The sequence below is a fragment of the Patagioenas fasciata genome, chromosome 3 (genome assembly GCF_037038585.1).
Source record: "Patagioenas fasciata isolate bPatFas1 chromosome 3, bPatFas1.hap1, whole genome shotgun sequence".
Classification (NCBI taxonomy): Eukaryota; Metazoa; Chordata; class Aves; order Columbiformes; family Columbidae; genus Patagioenas; species Patagioenas fasciata.
This window is the reverse complement of record NC_092522.1, coordinates 39,322,527-39,344,208: the sequence shown is the minus strand read 5'-3', so window position 1 is coordinate 39,344,208 and position 21,682 is coordinate 39,322,527. Positions and strand designations below refer to the sequence as shown.

The following is a 21,682-nucleotide window of genomic DNA, read 5'->3' as shown; positions in this document are numbered from 1 at the left end:
TTTTTTTTTTTCCCCCGTCTGGAGGTCCGTGTGCTGGTAGTGATTACAGAAAGACAAACTTTTCTTGGGTTCTGCCCCTGGCCCCCTGCCTTGAGCTTTACACATGGCTCAGGACTTCAGACAAACTTCCACTGATGACATTGACAGTAGCTCTTCCATTGACCTCAGCTGGGAATTAATCATTTTTATATTGAGCAGGCTAACGTTTAATGCCTTCATCGTCTACAGTTTCTCAATTTTATCAGTTACTACAGGAGTTAGAAACTAACTGAAATAACTTTCCTTGAGTTTAAAAAAAGTCAAGAGGGAAGTCTTGTTGACCATCATATGTTTATTTTTTAAACAATTTACAAATAAAAATGTTATATTTATCCACGCAAACACATTTAATACTTTAGTCTTTAACAAGCTATACAAATGAAAACCATCATAGTAGAGCTTTTGATAGCTCAAGGACCATTCAGGGTAGGCATGCATGTGTCTGTATCACATGAAGCGAGTCCAATTCCTGACACCAGGGTTCTCTTCTTCTGCTTCTTCAGAGCTGGTCAGCTGCTAAATGATTTAACACAAATAGTTACTGGATCACAATACAATGAAAGAAAGCCCATTTCAAATCATGTAAGTGACCTCAATATGTCTGGTCCAGGTGTCAGGCCACAGAGCCTTACCGATTAGTCTCCTTCTCCAAAAGCCAGTCGGACAGATTTTCTCCCCTTGCTTAGTGATGTGGCATCCATACATGTGCTTATACAATACAATGAAACAGCTTAAGTACAGATGTAACACAACAGTAATTACAAATCACAGAGACAGATAAACAAAAAAACAACTCTAATCACATTCTTGCATTTCAAACAATGAAAGTAAACAAAACCATGCATTACAGTTTAAAGAAATGTTCATGTTTAGCTCTTCTGCAAGTCTCCATTTCCTCAAGTTCTAAATTGCTGTTCTCGAGCTTGAGTAGCTGGGCTACTCACGGTGCTACTGACACAAACAGGGTGAGCTGGAAATCATCCAAGAATGGTCAAAGAATAAAAACCCCCAAAATAAACAACAAAGACGCACGCATTATAAATGAGAGATTCCATTTTAATAGCAGAGTGTAGAAAAGAAATTGGCAAAAAACCCACATGAAAAACATTTTACACAATTAATTATGTACAGAATGAAGTATGTGTCTGGTTTCACTTCAGTCAAGTCCTACCACAGGATGCAAAATACACCCAAACCCCTCAACTGGAACAAAAAGAAAAAAAAAAAACAAAAAAACCCAAAAACATATATATAATCCCAGCTCTGGCTCCTCAAATATTGGGACTGGCTGGGTTCACTTCAACCCACTGGGCTTTTTGCTAAGCTTTCAGCGATTCCTGAATTTGTAGCTTCCAAACTACTGTCAGCAGTTTCTGCTTGCTCAATCTTCTTGCTCCGGACAGTGCATACTCCCTTGTCTCCTGAGCCACTCTCCTTTTTGTGTGTTTGTTTGAGCCCAGGAGGGAAAGTTTCCATGCACCCAGCAGCCTGACTTTCAGTGCTGCCTCTGTCACAACTCAGTGACAGCATTTCAACAGTGCCACCTTTGCTCTCCTCCACTTGCAGAAGGATCTCAGATGTGGGAGAAATGCCTTGCATTTCTGGAACCAGCATGACCACTTCTGTAGTGTCACTATTTGAGGACTGCAATCCAAGCTGTGGCACAGCTGTTTGAGAAACCTGTGTGCAAAATTTATCTTCCCGACTACTAGAAGTCAATGCAGTAAAATCAGTAACCTCTGTTTCATCCACTGTTTTTTCAATGCCCAGCTTCATAAGTTTACTGGACTCCAGCCTAATGGATGCAGTAGTTTCTGGTTTTGAGACTTCTTCCATATTCTCATTTAAAAGTCCTGCTGTAAGGATGCTGCAGCATTCAGGTTTTACCTTTGTATGTCCCAAACCGAAATCAGTGCTTTTGAACTCAAGCTCTGCTTTCTGGGAGGGGGCCTTGTTCTGTTTCACATCTTCCGATGTGACTTTCTTGTTATCCACACACACATTTGCAGAGTGACTTTCAGATTGCTCAGCATTCAATCCTGAGTGAGTGGTATTCAGATGAATGTCATTGGCTGCTGAGGTTCTTACAACCTCATGCTTTGTTTCTGGGGGGTAGACAGCTTCTTCTGAAAGATGCTCCCTATGGAAATCTGCTGATAAAGCAACTACTGACCCTTGGGCAAGATCAGAATGAGCCCTAGAAAAGCCTCCAGTCCCTACTTTTTTTGCATCTCTCTTGACAAAACCATTATCTAATGTTGCATGAGATCCAGTGTGTTCTAATGACTTTTTTCCAACTTCAACTACTAACTCTACACTGGATCTCAGTTCAACAGGGTTTACAGAGCAGGTGTTGACCAATGATTGAGCTTCCTGCCTTTGGGTCTGGTTATCTAATACTGCATGGCCTGAAGGTTCAGGGTGAGCTTTTTCTTGAGCTTCTAATATGCTACTTCTAGTTTCTGTGTTGGCAAGACACGTGTCTGTCAATTCTGAAGCACTAACTTCATCAGAACTAGTTATTTCTACATTTGGAGGATCTGATAGATCCTGACCACTTTCAGAACAAGAACGGGTTGTGATAACCTGTTCCCCATTAGTAGCTCTGGAACTGTCCCATTCACCAGGATTTCTTGTCAATTCTGAAATCTTATTTTTGGTTTCTGAAATTCGGGAAGCTTTGCCAAGGAGTCCAGGCTGAGATACTTCCAAAGCTACACTTTTCAGTTTTACATCTTGTAAGGAGGCATCAACAGCAATCTGCTCTGTCATTACTGCTACTAAAGCTTTTTCTTTTGAAGTGTTTTGAGAATCACAGAGCAAGTCTGGACTATTAGTTTCTGAGTGAGTTCTACAGTTATCACTTAACTTTTCCTTTACCAAATGGGCATTTCCCAAGTTTTGAACATCAGTCTGTGCTTCAGGTACCAAAGTCTTTGGATGTAAACTAAACTGAGCCTTTCCTGCTTTTACTTCCCAGTCTTTCATCTTTGCATCTTTCTTCAAGGTACCAGGCACATTTGTGTTAGTAACCACAGTTTTATTTGCATCTTTCTGTCCAACTTTCTCTTGGACCTCTGTATTCTGTAGACCACAGAACTCCTGACTGCCTACCTGCTCTCTACCTCCTATATCCACAAGTCCAACTTCTGCAGGCATCTGGACACCAGAAATAGTTTTTGTTCCTGGTAATTCTGTGACTGACATTTCTGACAGCTGCAGCTGATGTGGTTTCTTGTCAGCCTGATTCTCACCAAGAATGCAACTCCCCGTTACTTGATTATTACACTGTGGGGAATCTCCTTTCAATTTAGTCCGAACATCTGTTACAACAGGCATCTGCAATTGTTGATCAACATCTTTCTGAATACCATTTTCAATGTCATGGCTCATCTCAGTATGAAGTATTAAAGTCTCCTGAATATCAGTTTTCTCTAGCTCTGAGCTTCTCTCAGCTGAGTGGACTTGGTTAACTTCAGTAGCCACCTTCTGAGAATCCTCTTTCAAGGAGGATGAGTTACTATTTGTTTTAGGGTTCACAGATAAGTCTGCAGGTTTTGTTAGGTTAGAGTTTTCTCCATTTGGAATTGTAGAACTTGCAAGCTTGCTGTCAGCTGAACCCTTTCCACCACTACTGTAGAAAATATCATAGAGATCTTTAGCATTGGCTGTGGCCAAGCAAGAGTTCCGTTTCTCTATCTTTTTTGCCTGTTCACTGAAAGCAGTTGAAGGTGGTGGTGGTGGTGGTGGTGGTGGAGGGGGTCTCACAAGCATTGCCAGCATTGTCTGTTCACTTTCAGACACACCTGGAGCTACTTCATCTGCAGGGATGACAGCTGCCTGCTGGACTGCTGGTGGAGGAGGGGGTGGAGGTGGTAAATCAGAAGTCTGAGAAGACTCACTCTTCTCTGTTGCTTTCAAATCCTCCTCTACACCTTTTAAAATTACTTCTTCTCCTCCAAAGGCTTTTGAGATGATATCTGGAGGCAGTAGAACATCTGTATTGGTTTCTTTTACCACAGGCAGTGGTTTGGTGGTAGCTCCAGAGGATTTAATGGATAAAAAAGTGTTCAAAGGTGCTGGTTTGCTAACTGTTGTAGTAGTAGACTTCCTGAAAATCATGGTGGGGACTGGCAGATTGGGTAGAATTTTTGTTGATGTTGATGTGGAAACAACTGGTATCCACGGGCTAGTGTGTGGAATAACAGTTTTCCCAGACAGTTTGATTTCAATGGGCTTGACATGTGGCTTCCCAGACTGACACTTGTTCTCCTCTTTGTTTCCTTCTGTACTCTCCTCCTTTGGAATAGCTCCTCCTGGGGTTTTATCCTCTCTCTCAGTCTTTTTCCAGCTGAATTTCCCAAAGGAAGTCTGGCTTGGTGATTCCTTTTTAGACTCTTCTTTCTTTTCTTCTTTTTTCTCCTCCTTTTTCTCTTCCTTCTTCAGCTTAAGCTTGATACCCATTTTTCGCCCAGCAGAATCTGTTTTGCCTTGAGTTTCACTAGTCCCTTCTCCAAGCTCTGGGATGCTCTTTCCTTCCTCTTTCTTTATTATTTTTGGCTTCTTTTCATCTTTCTCTTCCTTCTGTTTCTCGACTAGTTTCCGTTTCAGCTCACTCTGCCGCCTGCGCTCTGTTTCCAGAACTACAGCCAATCCAGCTTGACGGTCTAGATTTCTCCTCTCTTCATAGAGTGGGTTTTCATCTATGTATTTCTGTGGAAACAAATGGCACAATTTTAGCCACTCTTTCCATGAAAAGTAAATAAATAAATTCAGCTCTGTGACAGTTTAGACTTGATCAGTAAGAGCTACCTCAACACTAAGAGAGCACAGAACTTCTTCCTACCAAGAAACTGAGATGCTACAAACTCCACCTTCTGTAACTTAATGTGAACTGAGTGGTGACACTTTACAGAAAAGTTTGAAAATCAATACTAGGACTTAAACACCATTTCAACCTCATGCAGACAAAAGATTAGTCTCTATGTAGTGGCAAGTTCTGCTTATTTAGTTTAGTAGAATGCAGTGAAGATAGATAACCAAATACATATACTCTGAGGAGTCAAATGTCATTGTTCAGGAAAGGAAGACAGAACAAGTAGAAGCTAACAAAAGGAATGACTCATTCCTGGTACACCCGTTACCAACCTTGTATTTCTCATTGTGGGGATGACTTTTCACATGCTGCTCTGCTGAGATTTGATCTCCAAAAAATTCATGACAGAGCTGGCAATAATATCCAGTGATGGGAATCAGAAACTCAGAGCCTGAAAAGGCCGAAGAAAATGATCAGAGAAACAAAACTTAATAAATGCCAAGCTCTTAACAAAGCCAGATAAACATATCAAAGAACAACAGCAAAATCTCCAGCAATGTTCCTTTAGGAACTGTTAATGCTGCTCTCCTTACGCTTACAGTGTAGGAAACACCACTACCAAGAGCAAACATGTAAAGTGAAGAAGCTTGATTTCTGTGTTTCAAGAAATTGTTTTAGTGCTCTCCATCATATCAAGGCTATCCCCTACTCAAGTAGATTAGTGTTTCCTACAGTCTTAATCTATTTTCCATCTTTGTGGTATAGTCTGCTTGAACACTAAACACCTGGTTTATGAAAAGAACACAAGTATTTTCATTGAAGTTCAGCAAGACTACACCCTTGTGCCTACAGAACCAGCTGTGGTTATCTAACACGCTGCAGATCCTCCTTTAGCAGGCACTGGCAAAAGTATGTACAGATTAACAAACAGAGACTGATCACTGGCAGGCCTGTTTAGACATTCAGATTTTAAATCTCATATTAATTTTCGTATCACCTACAGCCACATCCATATGGCTTTCTCAGATTCTCTGTATCCACACTCTACCAAGTGCTCATTAGTGATTCTTCAGGGAACCTCTACTAAAAATGTATTGAATGGAAGAGTCTGTTGCAAGACTGTGTGGAAGAGTGCACAAGATATGCCAAAACACAGCAAGCTCTTGTGGTCGTGTTCTGAATTCCAATATGTGAGCAAAAATCATTTCAGAACTACAATGGAGAAAAAGTCACCTGGTATTCAAAACTAAAACTAAAACTAAAACTAAAAACTAAACTCTGAAAGAGAAGAGAAGGAACCATGCTATCTCTTCCTATGCTCTTGCTTCATTACCTCTTCCATAAAAACAACGAGGAAATAAAATTTGCCTTCTACCTAATAATACAGTATATATATATGTGCTTCTATAACAAGGTAAAGTTTTGAAATCCCTTTCTCTGAGCAACTGAAACCTGCTGGAGGGCAAAGGGAGATGATATCCAAGTTAAGAAAAAAATCAACCTACCTTTTGCAGGAACAGTTATCTTATCGATGCGTTTTATGGAGTCTTGTTTGGTCTCACTCTGGGTCTTCGAAGCCCAAGGTCTGTTGTAAGGATCCAGGGTCTATTTGCACAGTGACAGAGGTATACAGGCTCATATATTACACTAGCAAGGCAAGTACACTTGTCTTTTTCCTCTTTAACATATTTTCAGAACACTGAACATTAAAATCAACGTGCAAATATTTATAAGAACTATGTTCTCCTCTCTCTCCCCTCCCATTTTGCAATTTATAGTGAGAAAACAACCTGTGAAAAGGGTAAAATGTAAATGATAGCAAAGGACGGATAAACATAGGAAACACAAATACCAAATGCTAGTTCCTGAGAAAAATGAACACAGGCCCCATTTACACTAGTCAGAACACACTGGTAGCTGCACGAACTGCTCAAGTCACACATTAGGGAAAAAGAATTTGGTAAGCAACTTCCTGGGTTCATTATTACTTCAGGTTCTCTTGTAAAATGTAGTTCTGTGATGTATGTTTTCGTGTTAATATTTACAGCAATATGAAAAGCACTTAGTGAAGGAAGCCTGCAACATACCTGTCTGTGTTTCTTATTATGCATGTGTGTGAAAAAGTCAAACATGGTCCCGCAGATGGTATTGCAGTCTTTGCACCAGTGGTTCCCTGCATCATAATATTCATAAATATTGGCCAACTGGAAAGGATGTTTGGAGGACTGTGAAGAGGATTCTGCTGGCTTCGGGCTTCTACCTCTGGATTTTTCATTAGTAGTTTTTGATTCCTACATTGAACAAAAGGAAACACTTCTCTAAGACAAGGAAGGACAGACATAATGCTCTATAACTCAGAACTCTGCCTCCAGCAGAAGCCACAAACACACCAAATAAAAAAGAAAAATAGACCAAAAAACAAAACATCACCTGTTTTTCAGCGCCCAGGCTAATTCCACTGTTTCAGAGAGCTGGTACTGCCGACTAAGATGCTGTGTGGCCACAGTGAAGAGCTTCCAATAAGGCTCCCAGATGTAATGGCTGGATGGTTGTAGGCAATCAAGGAACCAAATGAACAAACTCCCTATTGCATGCACCCTTCCCACTTTATGGGTTTCACATAAAGATCTGAATATTAATTGTTCCAATTTACCATACTAGCCAAACAGCCCCCAGGAGACCTAAAATGGTTCCCTTAGAAGCATTCAGAAGTTACTGTAAAAGTAGCTTGGATGAAATCAGAATTAAAAAGGAAGTAAGAATTAGTGGATTACAAGTATTTAACTCAATCAGCTTTATCAGACTATTTGAGAGTTCCCGAATTCTCCAGAAGACTCGTTGCTTAGCAATAATAGATGGTGTTTTGTTAATTACCTAAGTATATAAGATGAAGTATCTTGTGATTTAAGCACGTGATATTTACACTTACATTGATTTGTACAGAAAGACGTCACACAGTGATAAACAGACATTTCAGGACTCCAGCCAAAATTAATACTACACTAACACTGCAAGAGAAGCAAAACAAATAATCCCTGGAATAGATAATGAATGAGCTGTGCTAATTTAGATTATGATAGTACTAGATGTATTTTGAGTTTTGAGTTACATTTTCCATGGCTGAAAGCCCATTATGTTATCATTTCTAACCTGCATTGCAGTCTGGAAAGAACAGACTCAAGTTGATTGCATGATTTCCAAGTCATTCACTATCAGTGTTGAACAAATTTACTTAAGCAAATTCAAAATTATTAAATAGCATCTGCCTTACTTGACATTCGCTTTTATAAATGCGGATAGATGCTCTTCTATGAACACCACCTCATACAACACATATCAAATAATGAAGAGACACCCAGGCTACCACGCACCCTACAGATATCCGTATCCCAGTACAACCTATTTCTTGGTAACAGAGTAAGAAGTGACCCAGTGAATATTTGCATATATTCTGTCTGAAAGAACATAGCAAAGCCAACATTCTCTTAATGAGAAGATCAACTTCTGATCCACAGAAAGTGCATGGAAAGACGTCCATGATGTCTGAAAAGTATCATTGTTTATGTTATTTACACACACACATTGAATATACCTTATAAAAATGCTATCTCAATTGGAACTTTAAAAAGACAATGCTTCTCACACAGATAGATGAAAGCCAACTCTTAAGCTCAGTTTGTGCTTAACCCCAGCTCAAAGATGCCTTTATAATTTGCTGCTATTTGGAACCCATAAGGGACAATCCATCTGTTCAGTACAACAAGGTTAGCTTAACCTCTGCACTGACAACATAACTGTAACACGCAGACACAGGTTCAGCAGAAAGGGACCACAAGGTAGCCTGCAAATATGCAGAAAGGTGTACAGTTTTGCCCCTAGGTTGGCAGAGTCAACCAATCTCTGTGTCAAAAGGCCTGCACCATCTTTCTTTTCATTAAGAAGAATTAACAATCAGAATCACAAGGTGAATCTTAGAGACTAAAGGCAGTGTCCTGTGTGCCTACATATATCTGAAAATATTAAATGTTCCTGGCCAGAACTCAGAATTTTCCATGTTAAAATAAGGAACTATGAAAAGAGGATCAAGTCATTGTGAGTTTGGACAATATAAACAATGAAAGTTAAAATAACGAAAAATATATTCACACATGCCATATCTCAAGAAAAGAAAGCAACATAACTTAATGCAATGAAGAACTTAACAGACATTGTTGCCTACTTTAGATTTACAATGTGGTGACTGAAACAAGTTATTCGTAAAAGTAAGTGGATAGTAAAATGAAAGGCATCTAATGACTTCTCTGAACCAGACCAGGATGAAGCATAAGGGAAAGTTTATAGGATACACAGATTTGAGTGATCTTGGAACCTCTTATCCTACTAACATTTTCCTCTCTGCAAAAAATATACAGTAAGGTCTAAACAAAAAGCAGCTACCACCTCTCATCAGCTATTTCAGTTACATATTTGAATAAACATCTGAAAAGTAGAATAATTAATGTCCTGAATACACAAATAGCCTTTCAGATGTTATTATCATACACTATTTCCAAAGTAAAAACTATCTTCTGGAACGCTATAAGCCTCAGTAGTATAGACCACGTCAGACAGACCATACTGACATTTTTTAAGAGAACATGTACCATGTACATAATAATCATGTTGGCTGACAATCATATATAAGTCTCGCGATTTGTTAATATCATCACCCAGTGAGAAGATCAACATGCTCCAACCTTGCAGAGAGCTTTGCTGCTACAAACACTCCTCCTTGAGAGGCCGTGCCAGAAACGATGTAGAGAAAAAGGTTTGTCCTCCTGGTATGGCATTGAGACCGAACAGCTACAAACACTCATGGCACTGTTCAATCCAACCAACACCTCAGCAAAACCAAGATCAAAACCAGTAGGTGGAACTGAACCGCACCAACCCTGAGGGAAATTATGAACACTGATACTTCGACTCTCACCTGCATGCACCATCAAAACCAGCATATGAGATGTGATAACAAATGATATTGAATGGTCCTCTAGTAAGTGTATGGGAGCAGCTGTCTCCCCAGTGCTCTCTTCTCTTAGTGGGAAAATCATTAGCATACAAGCCAGAAGACTTTACCTTGTTGGAGGAAGATGTTTTCTCCAGACCTTTTGCATTTTCTGACTTGCTGTTCTTTTCTGAGGAATCTTTGGTTTCCACAGATGGTTTCCGGGGCTTTTCAAATATGTTAATCCCCAGGATTTGTGCTACTTTGTCAAGCTCAGACTGTTTCTTGTCAGCTGCATCAGATTCTTTATGCAGCTCTGAAATCTCTTTAACAATATTCTCTTGTAGTCTGTTCACCTCAACCAACAGGGGGTCTTTGTGTCCATCTTTCTCACGACGTTTTTTCCTCAACATTTCTCCTGAGCCAATCAAGGAAGCAGAAGAGTTGGAAATGCAACAGGAAAATTATCTTAAGATCTGTACAACTATTTCAGCAACAAGTAAAATGTTAATACAAAATACTACTGCTAAATATTGACTAGGGAATTGTAAAGATGGAACTGACTCTCAGGTACAGCATCACTAGATCTACATGATCCACCTCTGTATAGATTGCCTTAGCATACACCCCCAAGAGAGGCACCATAATCCTCAAGAGAGAGAATCAGTTTAGTAATCACTATTTCCCTGTGTGACCAAACAAGAAAAAGTTAATCAAACATTCTAACCTGAAAGTATTCTTTTCCAAAGGTGAGGGAAATTAGTATTTACTAATTTGTAATTAGTATTAGTATTTACTAATTAGTATTTACTAATTAGTATTAGTGTTTACTTGGAAGTTTAAAAAAAAAAAAAAGTTAGCTCTGCCTAGAGAGGACTTTCCTTTCTCCAAATCAGATTACTGAAAAACTGAAAGGCATGCTGACATGTCTTCAGTTACTATTTCTCACTTCTTCTAAAGAAGCACTAAAACGCACAGTGTCATTTATTTAACTTATCAAGCTGCTAAAGAATATGCAAGAGCAACTGTTTGCTTCAGTGTAACAGCCAAATTTTAACATAATTAACATAATTAATTTGAAATATAGTAAATAGGTCACTGGTTTCTCAAGAGTTCTGCATTGCCTGGAGTATGAAAATATTAGTTTTAAGCCACAGACTATTACTATTTTGGTCTTCACTTCTCCTAGCAGGTACTGGGACTTATGACACATCTCAACGGAAAAAAAAATGTGGGGATGCACTGTACCTTGCTGTTTACGAAGCCTGTCCAATTCAGTCTTGAGATAGTAAAGCTTCTTCTGCCGTGCTTCTCGTTCATTCTTCAGTTTTTCTCTCTCTTCTATCACCTAAATGGATTGGAAGGGGACTGGATTTTTTCTCTTCCCAACACAAACTGATCAGTCTTGCAAAAAGGACAGCATGACCTCAGTTTGCTGGTCACAAAACACTGCTCTGAAAATGTACACCTCTTCCTCTGCATCTGCAGGTAATTTTATCATGTGCCCACACTTCAACCCTATATGAGGGCAATTTTTTTCTTTTGGGCAATATATTCCCCAAAACTGCTTTGTTTTTTGCGCCATTTCCCAAGCACTTAGGCTGAGCTGTCTTCTACAGAGGTGAGCAAGATCAATGCTAAATGGCTCTTCAAAACTCATGCAGTATCTCTACAGCTGGAATGTTCCACCAGTGACGAAAGACTTCACAGCCCTTCACGTTACCTCCTACTTTGGCCCATTTTACCTATTATTTGGGCTCCTGCCTCAATCTGATTGTAACTCTATCACCAAATATATTTTGTAGGCATAACTGTTTGAAATTTAACCCCTGGATGAAGTTTGTTTCTTGCTCAATAAGATAAACTCTGGTGTAAGGAGCTCACAAATCCACTTTTCACTAGTTTTCATTGATTCCCAGAATCACAAAATGTTAGGGATTGGAAGGGACCTCAAAAGATCACCCAGTCCAATCCCCCTGCCAGAGCAGGAACACCCAGATGAGGCTACACAGGAAGGTGTCCAGGCGGGTTTTGAATGTCTCCAGAGTAGGAGACTCCACAACCCCCCTAGGCAGCCTGTTCCAGTGTTCTGATATCCTCACTGTGAAGAAGTTTCTTCTCATATTTAAGTGGAACCTCTTGTGTTCCAGTTTGCACCCCTCTTGTCTTACCATTGGTTGTCACTGAGAAGAGCCTGGCTCCATCCTTGTGACACTCACCCTTTATATATTTGTAAACATTAACAACGTCACCCCTCAGTCTCCTCTTCTCCAAGCTAAAGAGACCCAGCTCCCTCAGCCTTTCCTCATAAGGGAGTTGCTCCACTCCCTTAATCATCTACATTGTTCTTTGATTCTCACAGAAGGTAACCCGGCAATGTGGTAAAACAAAATCTGAAAAGTTCTTTCAGTTTCCTTCTCAGCTTAATTTTTCAAGGGATGAATATATATATATTTTGTTTTACATCCACAATGCTCTTAAAGTTTACTCCTGACTTCTCTCTTGAACAAACAGCAACTGACCCAAGACCTTGACTTTCCTAGAGAATCACTGCTACTATGGCAATGTAAATGATGGCAGCATGCCTAGATCCTGCCCAGAGTAAGCCCTGGAAGGAGTTCTGCGAACACAGACCACATCTTAAATGCCACAGCGTGGTTTTTCTTGTACCTTTTTTTTTTTGGTGGTGTTGGTGGTTTGCTGTTATTTTTTAATCACCAAAACACCATTGTCTCATTCTGGGCTTTCTGCCAGCATAGAGCCACCAACTGGAGCATGCACGTTTTATACTCCAAGCCATCTCAGGAAAATAAAAAGGGGGGGGACTAAGCCCAAGCCAAAGAAACCTGTAGTGCAGACGCCCTAGAAGTTCTGCCAAGATGTACAGGTGAGTTACCAGAGTATGTCACAGCAGGAGAAAACCATACACCTTCAGTCAACAGTGCTCCTCCAGAAGTGCCAAGTTTCATTAACAACAAAATTTCAACCATGTCAGCTGAAGTAATTATTATTCCTGCAAGCACTGCAAGCTCACTTAGCTGCTGTTGTAGCATTTTGTGTAAGTACTCCTCTTTAAGTCACTTCAAACAAAATGCATAGTGGTTATCTCAGACCAAAAATTTAAAACGACTTCTTTTGAGCCTCTCTTGGATTCAGCAGTCCATCTTTCCATGGCCTGATTTGTTCTGAGAAGCGTGATATAAATGAGGAGGCAAGAAGCTTCAAGGCTCTGCCATGTGCTGCTCTTCCACTAGCACATCTACCAACTCAATGTACCATTAGTACAGCTACACCAAAAGAAATGTCTCTAATGTAGATATGCATATGTAGATGAAAAATGGACCATGCCCAGCAGGTCAAGGGAAGTGATTCTCTGCCTCTACTCCGCTCTCATGAGACCTCACCTGGAGTACTGCATCCAGCTCTGGGGCCCCCAGCACAAGAAAGACATGGACGTGTTGGAGCCATGAAAATTATCAGATGGCTGGGACACCTCTCCTGCAAAGGCTGAGACAGTTGAGCTTGCTCAGCCTGCAGAAGAGAAAGATCTAAGGAGACCTTATTGTGACCTTTCAATATATAAAGGGGGCTTATCAGAAAGATAGAGAAAGACTTTATACCAAGGCCCGTCATGACAGCACAAGGGGCAATGTTTTTGAATTAAATAAGGATAGATTAAATTGTACATAAAGAACAAATTTTTTACAACGAGAGTGTTGAGACACCGGAAGAGTTTGCCAAGAGAAGCTGTGGATGCCCCATCCCTGGAAGTGTTCAAGGCCAGATTGGACAGGGTTCTGAGCACTCTCATCTAGTGGAAGATGTCCCTGCTCACTGCAGGGGGGTTGAAACTAGATGAGCTTTAAAGGTCCCTTCCAACTCAAACCATTCTATGAATCTATACCCTTATTTCAACAATAAAGTTTGAAAACCCAAACAACTTTGAGGAATCTTCCAGTCCTTTGACAATCATATAACTATAGTTTCCTATTTTAAAATACAGGGTGTTTCAAAAAGATGGACCCGAAACACCTTGCGTTGCAGAGTTGCCGTCTTGCAAATAACTGAGGCCAAGGGCTGTTTGTGTGCCGGGGAAGACATCTATTGGTAATAATTTGAAACTCTATGCCACACCCTTTCAAGTGGTAAGAGTTTCATTCATGGGCAGTTTGTGGTTGCAGATATATAGCGATTTCAAATTGGGTCCATCATTTTGAAGCACTCTGTATGTTCTTCCCCACTACTCTTTAGATTACATACAAACCAAGGTAACTAGAAGAGGAAAGCATTAACAGCCATAACCTAAACTGGTGTCATATGAACCAAGTAAAACCAGTTTCCTTTTAAGTTCTTTTGATTTTGTGATTCTTAGAAGAGATAATTACTACAAATGTAGAGGGAAAAATGTATGCAGACGTGAATGACGACATCCTTTAGTATGTATTTAAGAATGCATAATACAGGTATAGCCATGGTATTATTGTACCACGTACCATGTTCAGATGGAGCCTCCTGTTTGTGCCCATTACCTTTTCTCCCGCTACTGGACACCACTGAAAAAAAGCCCAGCTCCACGCTCTTTACACCATCCCTTCAAGTATTTATATCTAGATATTTTCATGTATTCCAATATCTACGGCTTAGTGGAATAATGCCAAACTGTGGCCAACATGGAATTTTTCTGCAAGATTTTGGCTGGCCCAAAGAACTTCAACTGTGTGCTTGATTTCATCTGTCCAGCCATAAAGTACGGGTGTACAACTCTGGAGGATTTTAAACACATTTTTTTTAATTGTCACAGAGTAATTCAGACAAATGCCTAGAAATCTTTGAAAAACCAAATTTAGTCCAACTGCTTTTAAAGCAGAGCCACTGAGGAAAAAAAAGCACACCTGAAGAAGAAAAGCTTCTACCCCAACAAGCAGTCCAACATATTTTGATGTATTTGAATAGATAACATACCTTTTGCTTTTGAGCTGCCCGATTTTTTTCATCTGACATCTTTTCTGTGGTATTTTTGAGAGGATGTGAAGACAGACGAAGGGGTACTTTGGAATTAGCAGGAGTGGTAGGGACACGAATGAGTGCAGAACCATCTCTTTTTACATCAGGGACATCCTTTCCCATAGAGACTGTCTCAATCACCCGAAGGTTGGGACGCGCGGGGTTTGCCGACATGGCCACAGTAAGAAGACCATGAGCTTCTGGCAGTGTAGGATTGGGCTGCTGGGCAGGGGGGTACATGGTCCAGCCAGAGGCTGCATAAGCCATATAGTGCCCATATGCATCATATCCTGGAGGAGCCATTGTGGGAGGTGGATAGTTTTGGGGCACTTGGGCAGCAGTGAACTGGGAATAGCTGGGAATTTGGTACTGGGAAACAGAAGTAGGCGTAGGTGGCAAACTAGCAGGAGCTGGTGGAACTGAGGGAATGAGAGAGACAGAAGGAAGAGGCTGTTCTGGTGCACATGGAGGTATATCCTGTCCCACTGGCTGGTTCTTAGTATATTCTGATTTCTGAAGAGAGGATGCATCTTTACACTGCTGGAAAGAGACTGGAGGTGATGCTGAGTGCTGCTGGCCTGACTCAGGAGAACGTGTGTCACTTCGGCTGCGACGCAAGTCCCAAGATTCCAGTCTGCGGTGATCTGAAGAGCGACGATCAGGAGAACGAGATGCCAATTTTTTGCCATGGAGGCGTTCCTGGGTACGAACAGCCAGTTTTCCAATTTCAGCAACACCAATGTCAAGTCCAATGGTTTTGAGTAAGTCATGGATCTTTGCATACTCAGCGTTAGGCTCTTCTAAAGGATCCAGCTTGACAGCTGGAGCAGGAGAAGGAGGTGGGCTTACTTTCTGGCTTATTATGTCATTGCCACAACTCAGCAGGGGCTTTTGAACAAGGTGAGATTCGGTTTTGGTGTCTTCATCCTCATCACCATAAAGAAATTTCTCTTCATCCTCAATGTCAGGAAAACTACGCCGCCTTTTCTCCTGAGCACTGACAGAGTCAGCCATCATGCCCAGAATTCGGGAGAAACCACTGCCATCCTGACTAGCCCTCTCGTGAGGCAGCAAGAAGTCAGTATGGTGATCAACAGGCTCTGACATGGGTTCTGCCTTTTCCTTGTGACTTAAGAAGCTTCCAAACTTATCTTCAAATGTGAAAGTGTCTTTGGGAGCCCCAGCAAGTGGGCTCCACTCATATAAACTGTCACGCAACTCCTTGGTTGCAGACTCCACAACAGAGTCTTTGTTAAACCGTTTGAGAAAGCTTTCCACTTCAGAGGCAAAAGGAGCCGTGTTGTTGCTCTGGGGCAAAGGTGAACAACTAGAAAGAAGAGGAAGATCCTTGCTGGGAGCTGGAGTGCTTGAAAATCCCTCAGGCTGAAAGAGAGAGAAGTTACTATTTACTACAGCACCTTCTGAGGGGACTATGTACCTCACCGAAGAAACAAAGGAACATGTTAATTTCCCCTTGAGTTGACAGTTGAAGAAAAGAGTCAGAAAAGACAATATACAATTGAAAGAGAACACAGAAAACTACAAAACAAGTGGCCTAATGATTCTGGAATGTTATGTCCAGCAATGAATGCTTATCTCAGATAATACACAAAATCGCAACTATATTTCAGTAGTTTTTGCAAGCATAAGAACTGAAACTTTTAAATTGAAACTCTATAACATAAAATTGCCTACACTTCGAGTTTAATCACAGATAAATAGGATTTCAACACCTTAAGACAGGTAAAAACAACCACACTGTGATTATTCCCAGTCACTTCTTCAGATATGCCTAATTAATACCATGTTAAATAGGATTTCCAATAACAGGTACAGAATGGGATCCTCAGTATTTGAGTACCTCCTGAGATAAACATGTCACTGTCAAACCAACACTGCTTTTCTATTTTGCAAATCAAACTAACATTCTATATCATGAAGTGACTGTTTTGAAGAGTAGAAACATAGACAAACAGACAGAGATCAAACCTGAACAGAAGACTCTACTTCCATCTCCACTCGTTTCTTCAATATAGATTTTTTGGGCATGGATGGGATTTCCTCAGGCCTATATGTATACCGAGGCTCAGAAGTCTGTAGTGTGTTAGTCAAGCCAGGGATCACATAACCACTGCCTGAAACATCATGATTCAAGTTTCTACTACGCTCTTCTTCTTCTCTTTTCCTCCTTGCACGGTCAAGCTCTCTGAATTCTTCACTTAGGTATGATGGGCTTGGGCTTCTACTGCGGCTGTGGCTTCGTCTGCGATAGTTTCGCGTTCCTGATGAGAAACCCTGATGCTCTCCACTCACACCATGCATCTTCTCATCCTTTTCGTACCGTGGACGCTTTATTTCTCGTCCCCTCTCTTCTGGCCTCAATGGGTAGGAGGATTTCCTGAGTTTGTCACCATCTCTGTCAGATCCACGAGGCAGCTCTTCTCGACGACCGTAATGCGGACTGCAATCGGAACGATGAAGGAAAACATCTCGGTTGCGGTAGTCCTCATCATGTCTCATGATGAAGGGACTTGAAGGCTGATCTTCATGCGATGGGTATCTCTCAAGGCCTCGAGAACATGAGAGGCCTCTGGTGAATATTGGACCATCAGCCATATCATCCCTGTGTAAGAGAAGCACAGAATAAACATAAGTACTTGAGTCAGAGTAAACTAAGTCTCACACCTACTCAGGAGTAAGAAATTTCCAAATCAGTTTCAGAACATCTCCATCACTAAACTTCACATCACTTTCTGTATTTAAAGGGCAAAGGAGAAGGGGAAGACTTATTTGAATGGTAGTATAAATCCCTACTAGGAAGTCACTTGCAAACACAGTGATGTGAACAATACAACTCATACTGCAGACGGAGAGCTGCAAAAAAATGATAGGATGGATTTAATTTTGTGAAGGAGAAAGACTACATGTTTAAAAAAAACCCATTACTATCATATTTCAGACCACAGTCTTTTTCCTCATCTCTCCCAGCAAGACGTTAAGGTCACATTTCATATCACAGAATCACAGAATGTTAGGGATTGGAAGGGACCTCAAAAGATCATCTAGTCCAATCCCCCTGCCAGAGCAGGAACACCCAAATGAGGCTACACAGGAAGGCGTCCAGGCAGGTTTTGAATGTCTCCAGAGTAGGAGACTCCACAATCCCCCTAGGCAGCCTATTCCAGTGTTCTGGTACCCTTACTGAGAAGAAGTTTCTTCTCAAATTTAAGTGGAACCTCTTGCGTTCCAGTTTGAAACCATTACCCTTTGTCCTACTGTTGGTTGTCACTGAGAAGAGCCTGGCTCCATGCTTGTGACACTCACCCTTTACATATTTGTAAACATTAATGAGGTCATCCCTCAGTCTGCTCTTCTCCAAACTAAAGAGAACCAGCTCCCTCAGCCTTTCCTCATAAGGGAGATGCTCCACTCCCTTAATCATCTTTGTTGCCCTGTGCTGGACTCTCTTCAGCAGTTCCCTGTCCTTCTTGAACTGAGGGGCCCAGAACTGGACACAATACTCCAGATGGGGTCTCATCAGGGCAGAGTAGAGGGGAAGGAGAAACTCTCTCGATCTACTAACCACCCCCCTTCTAACACACCCCAGAATGCCATTGGCCTTCCTGGCCACAAGGGCACAGTGCTGGCTCATATAGTAGTATGGGTCATCCTGCTGTCTGTCAGGACCCCCAGGTGCCTTTCCCCTACATTGCTCTCTAATAGGTCATCCCCCAACTTATACTAGAACCTGGGGTTGTTCCTACCCAGAGGCAAGACTCTACACTTGCCCTTGTTATATTTCATTAAATTTTTTGTTGGAAAGTAAAATGTGGGAAAACAAGATGTGTGGTTCCAGCCACCTGGATGATAAAGGAAGATCAGTACTAACATGACCCTCCGGACGGTCAAAGACATAATACTAACATAATAATATATAAAAGGCCTTGGACAGATTACTTAGAAGTATCTTTCTCATAATTGTAAAAAGTTATAGCCCAGACTCGTGAGAATGGTACCTTGGGCCGGATAACCGCCCCCAAGTGTCTGGGATGTGTGAATGTCCTTGGGCCTGGTCTGTGAATGAGTGGAAAAACAAGTGAGACAAACATCACATGAGTTTAGTGTGTTTTTAAAAACAATTAGTGGAAAAACACCTTTTGTAAACATCTTAGTCCTATAAAATTGTAAATGGTGAATAAAGAAGTTAGCCTAAGCCTAGGCCTAAGTCAGCTCTCTGCTTGGCCAGGCTCTGCGCTCCTTCCTGAACAAGATCTCTGCCTCTGCGTGAATTTCTGTCTGTGTCCTAGTATGCGTCGTTCCTAATCGCCGCAAATGGTGCCCCGTGTGAGTGTGTGACCCCTGGAAGCTCTTCGTTGAGCAGTATGTTTGGCGGCGACCACACAATCTGATGGGTGAGTAAATTTTATTTGCGGCCACATTAATCCCTATGGTATAGATAGGGACAAGTAGTCCTCATTGAACGAGAGAGCTGCAGGATTGCGTTAGTATAGGGCAAGCCACTTCTCAGGAACATAAATTGTATTTGCAGGTTTTACTGCAGCTATTACATTCTTCTGGGTATCGTACTCCTGAGAAGCAGGTAGCTTTGCTCCTCGTATGGGTGAGAGAGAATTGTGCTTGGTTTCTGAGTGAAGGGATGTTTGACAGTAAAATTTGGAAACAGGTTGGGGAACAGCTACATGCACAAAAGAATTCAGTTCCCAATAGTTTAGATATTACTTGGAGATTCGTAAACTCTGCACTATCGCAGTTGCAGTTGGCAGAGTACATACTGAAAGGACAAACAGGGGAGGTTGGTCAGAAAAACACAGATGAGCATGTTGCTAATTATCTGAGTCTTAACAGCACTCATCCTTTTGAGTCAGGCTCTGTAGATCTCGAAAAAGAGTCAGTTTTATATCCATCATTAATGCTATCACAGATAAGGCCAGAATTTGTGTGGAGCTGGGTCAGGAGTCTAAAACTCTGCCCTCAGCACCTCCTTTGCCTGATTTTAATGATGCTTATACAGCACACAGTAACCCCTTCATGACTAAGACAGCAGAACACAAAGGGGTGATGCAAAATGCTGTGAAAAGGCTATGGAGCACAGCGATTTTTCTTCCGCCTTTCCAGTTACTTACAAATCATAACAACCACCAGAACATAACAGAATACCTGCTCCTGTGTATTGCCTTTCTGAAAATCAAGCAGCATGTCAGGAATGTGAGTTAATTGTTTTATTGGTTGTCGTTATAGTTGTTTCTTTGTGATATTGTTTGTATAAGTGCACTGTAAGCCTTCTCCCCACTTTTCCCACTCACGCCGCAAGCTGCTCCGTGCCTCCCGCCCGCCTCCCTCTTCTCATGGTTTTTACTTACAAGATGGGGTCGGGAACGACTGTTTTCAGTCATGTTCCTACGAAATCAGTATTGGGAGGTGTTTTAGAACATAGGAAAGCGCTTAGAAATATGGGGAAGGAAGATCTTGTGAAATATTGTAATAAATGGTGTCTGCTGTGTAAGTTCAATGATTGGGAAAAGTGTCCAGAGAATAGAACCTTGAAGTATAACACTCTGTTGTTTCTAAAGTGAGAAGAGCAGGACAAAAATAAAACTCTGCAAGAGATCATTGAATCATTTCAGACAATTTTACAGGCGGAATGGTTTGAACTTCAACAGGCTGGGAGAGAATTAACTAATAACACACAAGTCATAGAAACTTGCTGGAATCTGCGAGATACTTTTCCTTATTAACCTGTTTTCTTTGTAGGTATCTGTTTGAGGATATTACAGTTTAATAGATCTTTGTCTGTTATATAGTACAGTAAGTTCATAGACTGTTAAATAATGAGAATCTATGGACTCAAAATGTGCGCTTTGTGATAATACAGGAGATCGTAATTCAGTTCTTTACTGCGTGAATGTGATGATAAGATTTCGTGTGTGACAGCTGTTATTTTTCTTTCTAGCACGTTAGCTTTATTCCAATATCCAGACTTGCGCGACTCTGTGATAGGCTGTGTCTCATCTCGATGTGCTGGATTTGGCTCTTTTGTATGCACACCAAGTAAAGAATCCTGGTTTTGGAATAACAGTTGTAGTGCACCAGATGAGACACTAATAAGAGCCTTGCCCCGTCCGGCTTGCTGCAGCAGCGGGGGGGTGGGTGCGCGCACTGACCGGTTTTGTCAGGGAGACCCAGCAGTACCTCCACCTGGCTGAGCAGTAGGCGGCCCAAAGGTGCAATGCTAAAATTGAAATATTGTCTTGAATAAGTGTAACTGTGATCTATCTGCATATTTGAACTTGGTATTTGGTTTTCATATCTGAGCTCAGCATTTTAATTTGCATATTTATATTTGGTACCAAAAGAATTTTGTTTGCGGAGATAATTACAAATGGGAACCAGTTCCGCTAGTAAAATACCACCTTGCTCCCCCTTAGGATGCATCCTTATACATTAGAGTAATTGCTCTTATTGTTATTTAATAACTTTGAGACCAGAAAAGAACTGAAGTTGTTAAACTCTGATTTGCATTGAATTTGTGTGTTTGTTGGAAGTATGGGAAAGAAAACTAAATGCTATGATGAATGCGAACTCAGAGGAGGTTGTATTTAAAAGTTGCTAGAACATGACCTGATTTGGATCTAGGAAAATTAAAGTAACCGATTGATAATTAATATGCTGTTTATTGACATCTGTAAGACATTGCAAACAGTAAATGGGGCTGAGGAATGTAACTATTGCTCAGCTAATTAGAATTGTATATAGAGTGTATTATGGCTGGAATGAAATGGGAAAATAAAAAAAGCAAAATATCCCAGGCCTGTGCTGTA

At 41.0% G+C, this 21,682-nt stretch overlaps 1 protein-coding gene across 4 annotated transcripts in view; it reads right to left on the bottom strand.

Annotated features, from left to right (window-relative positions):
- Window positions 1-311: 311 nt before the first annotated feature.
- The window catches only part of ZNF318 (zinc finger protein 318), a 40,534-nt gene continuing 19,163 nt past the window's right edge, over window positions 312-21,682 (bottom strand). For 3 of the 4 annotated variants that reach the window (XM_065833960.2, XM_071806149.1, XM_065833961.2), the window contains 8 exons: window positions 16,833-17,466; window positions 14,802-16,226; window positions 11,088-11,187; window positions 9,971-10,257; window positions 6,943-7,146; window positions 6,361-6,460; window positions 5,188-5,306; window positions 312-4,752 (listed from right to left, as the gene is read on the bottom strand). In XM_065833960.2, the coding sequence (XP_065690032.2) occupies window positions 1,339-4,752; window positions 5,188-5,306; window positions 6,361-6,460; window positions 6,943-7,146; window positions 9,971-10,257; window positions 11,088-11,187; window positions 14,802-16,226; window positions 16,833-17,466 (6,283 nt within the window). In that variant the 3' untranslated portion in view covers window positions 312-1,338. The remainder of the gene's footprint in view (window positions 4,753-5,187; window positions 5,307-6,360; window positions 6,461-6,942; window positions 7,147-9,970; window positions 10,258-11,087; window positions 11,188-14,801; window positions 16,227-16,832; window positions 17,467-21,682) is intronic. The other variant, XR_010651101.2, reaches the window with a different exon arrangement.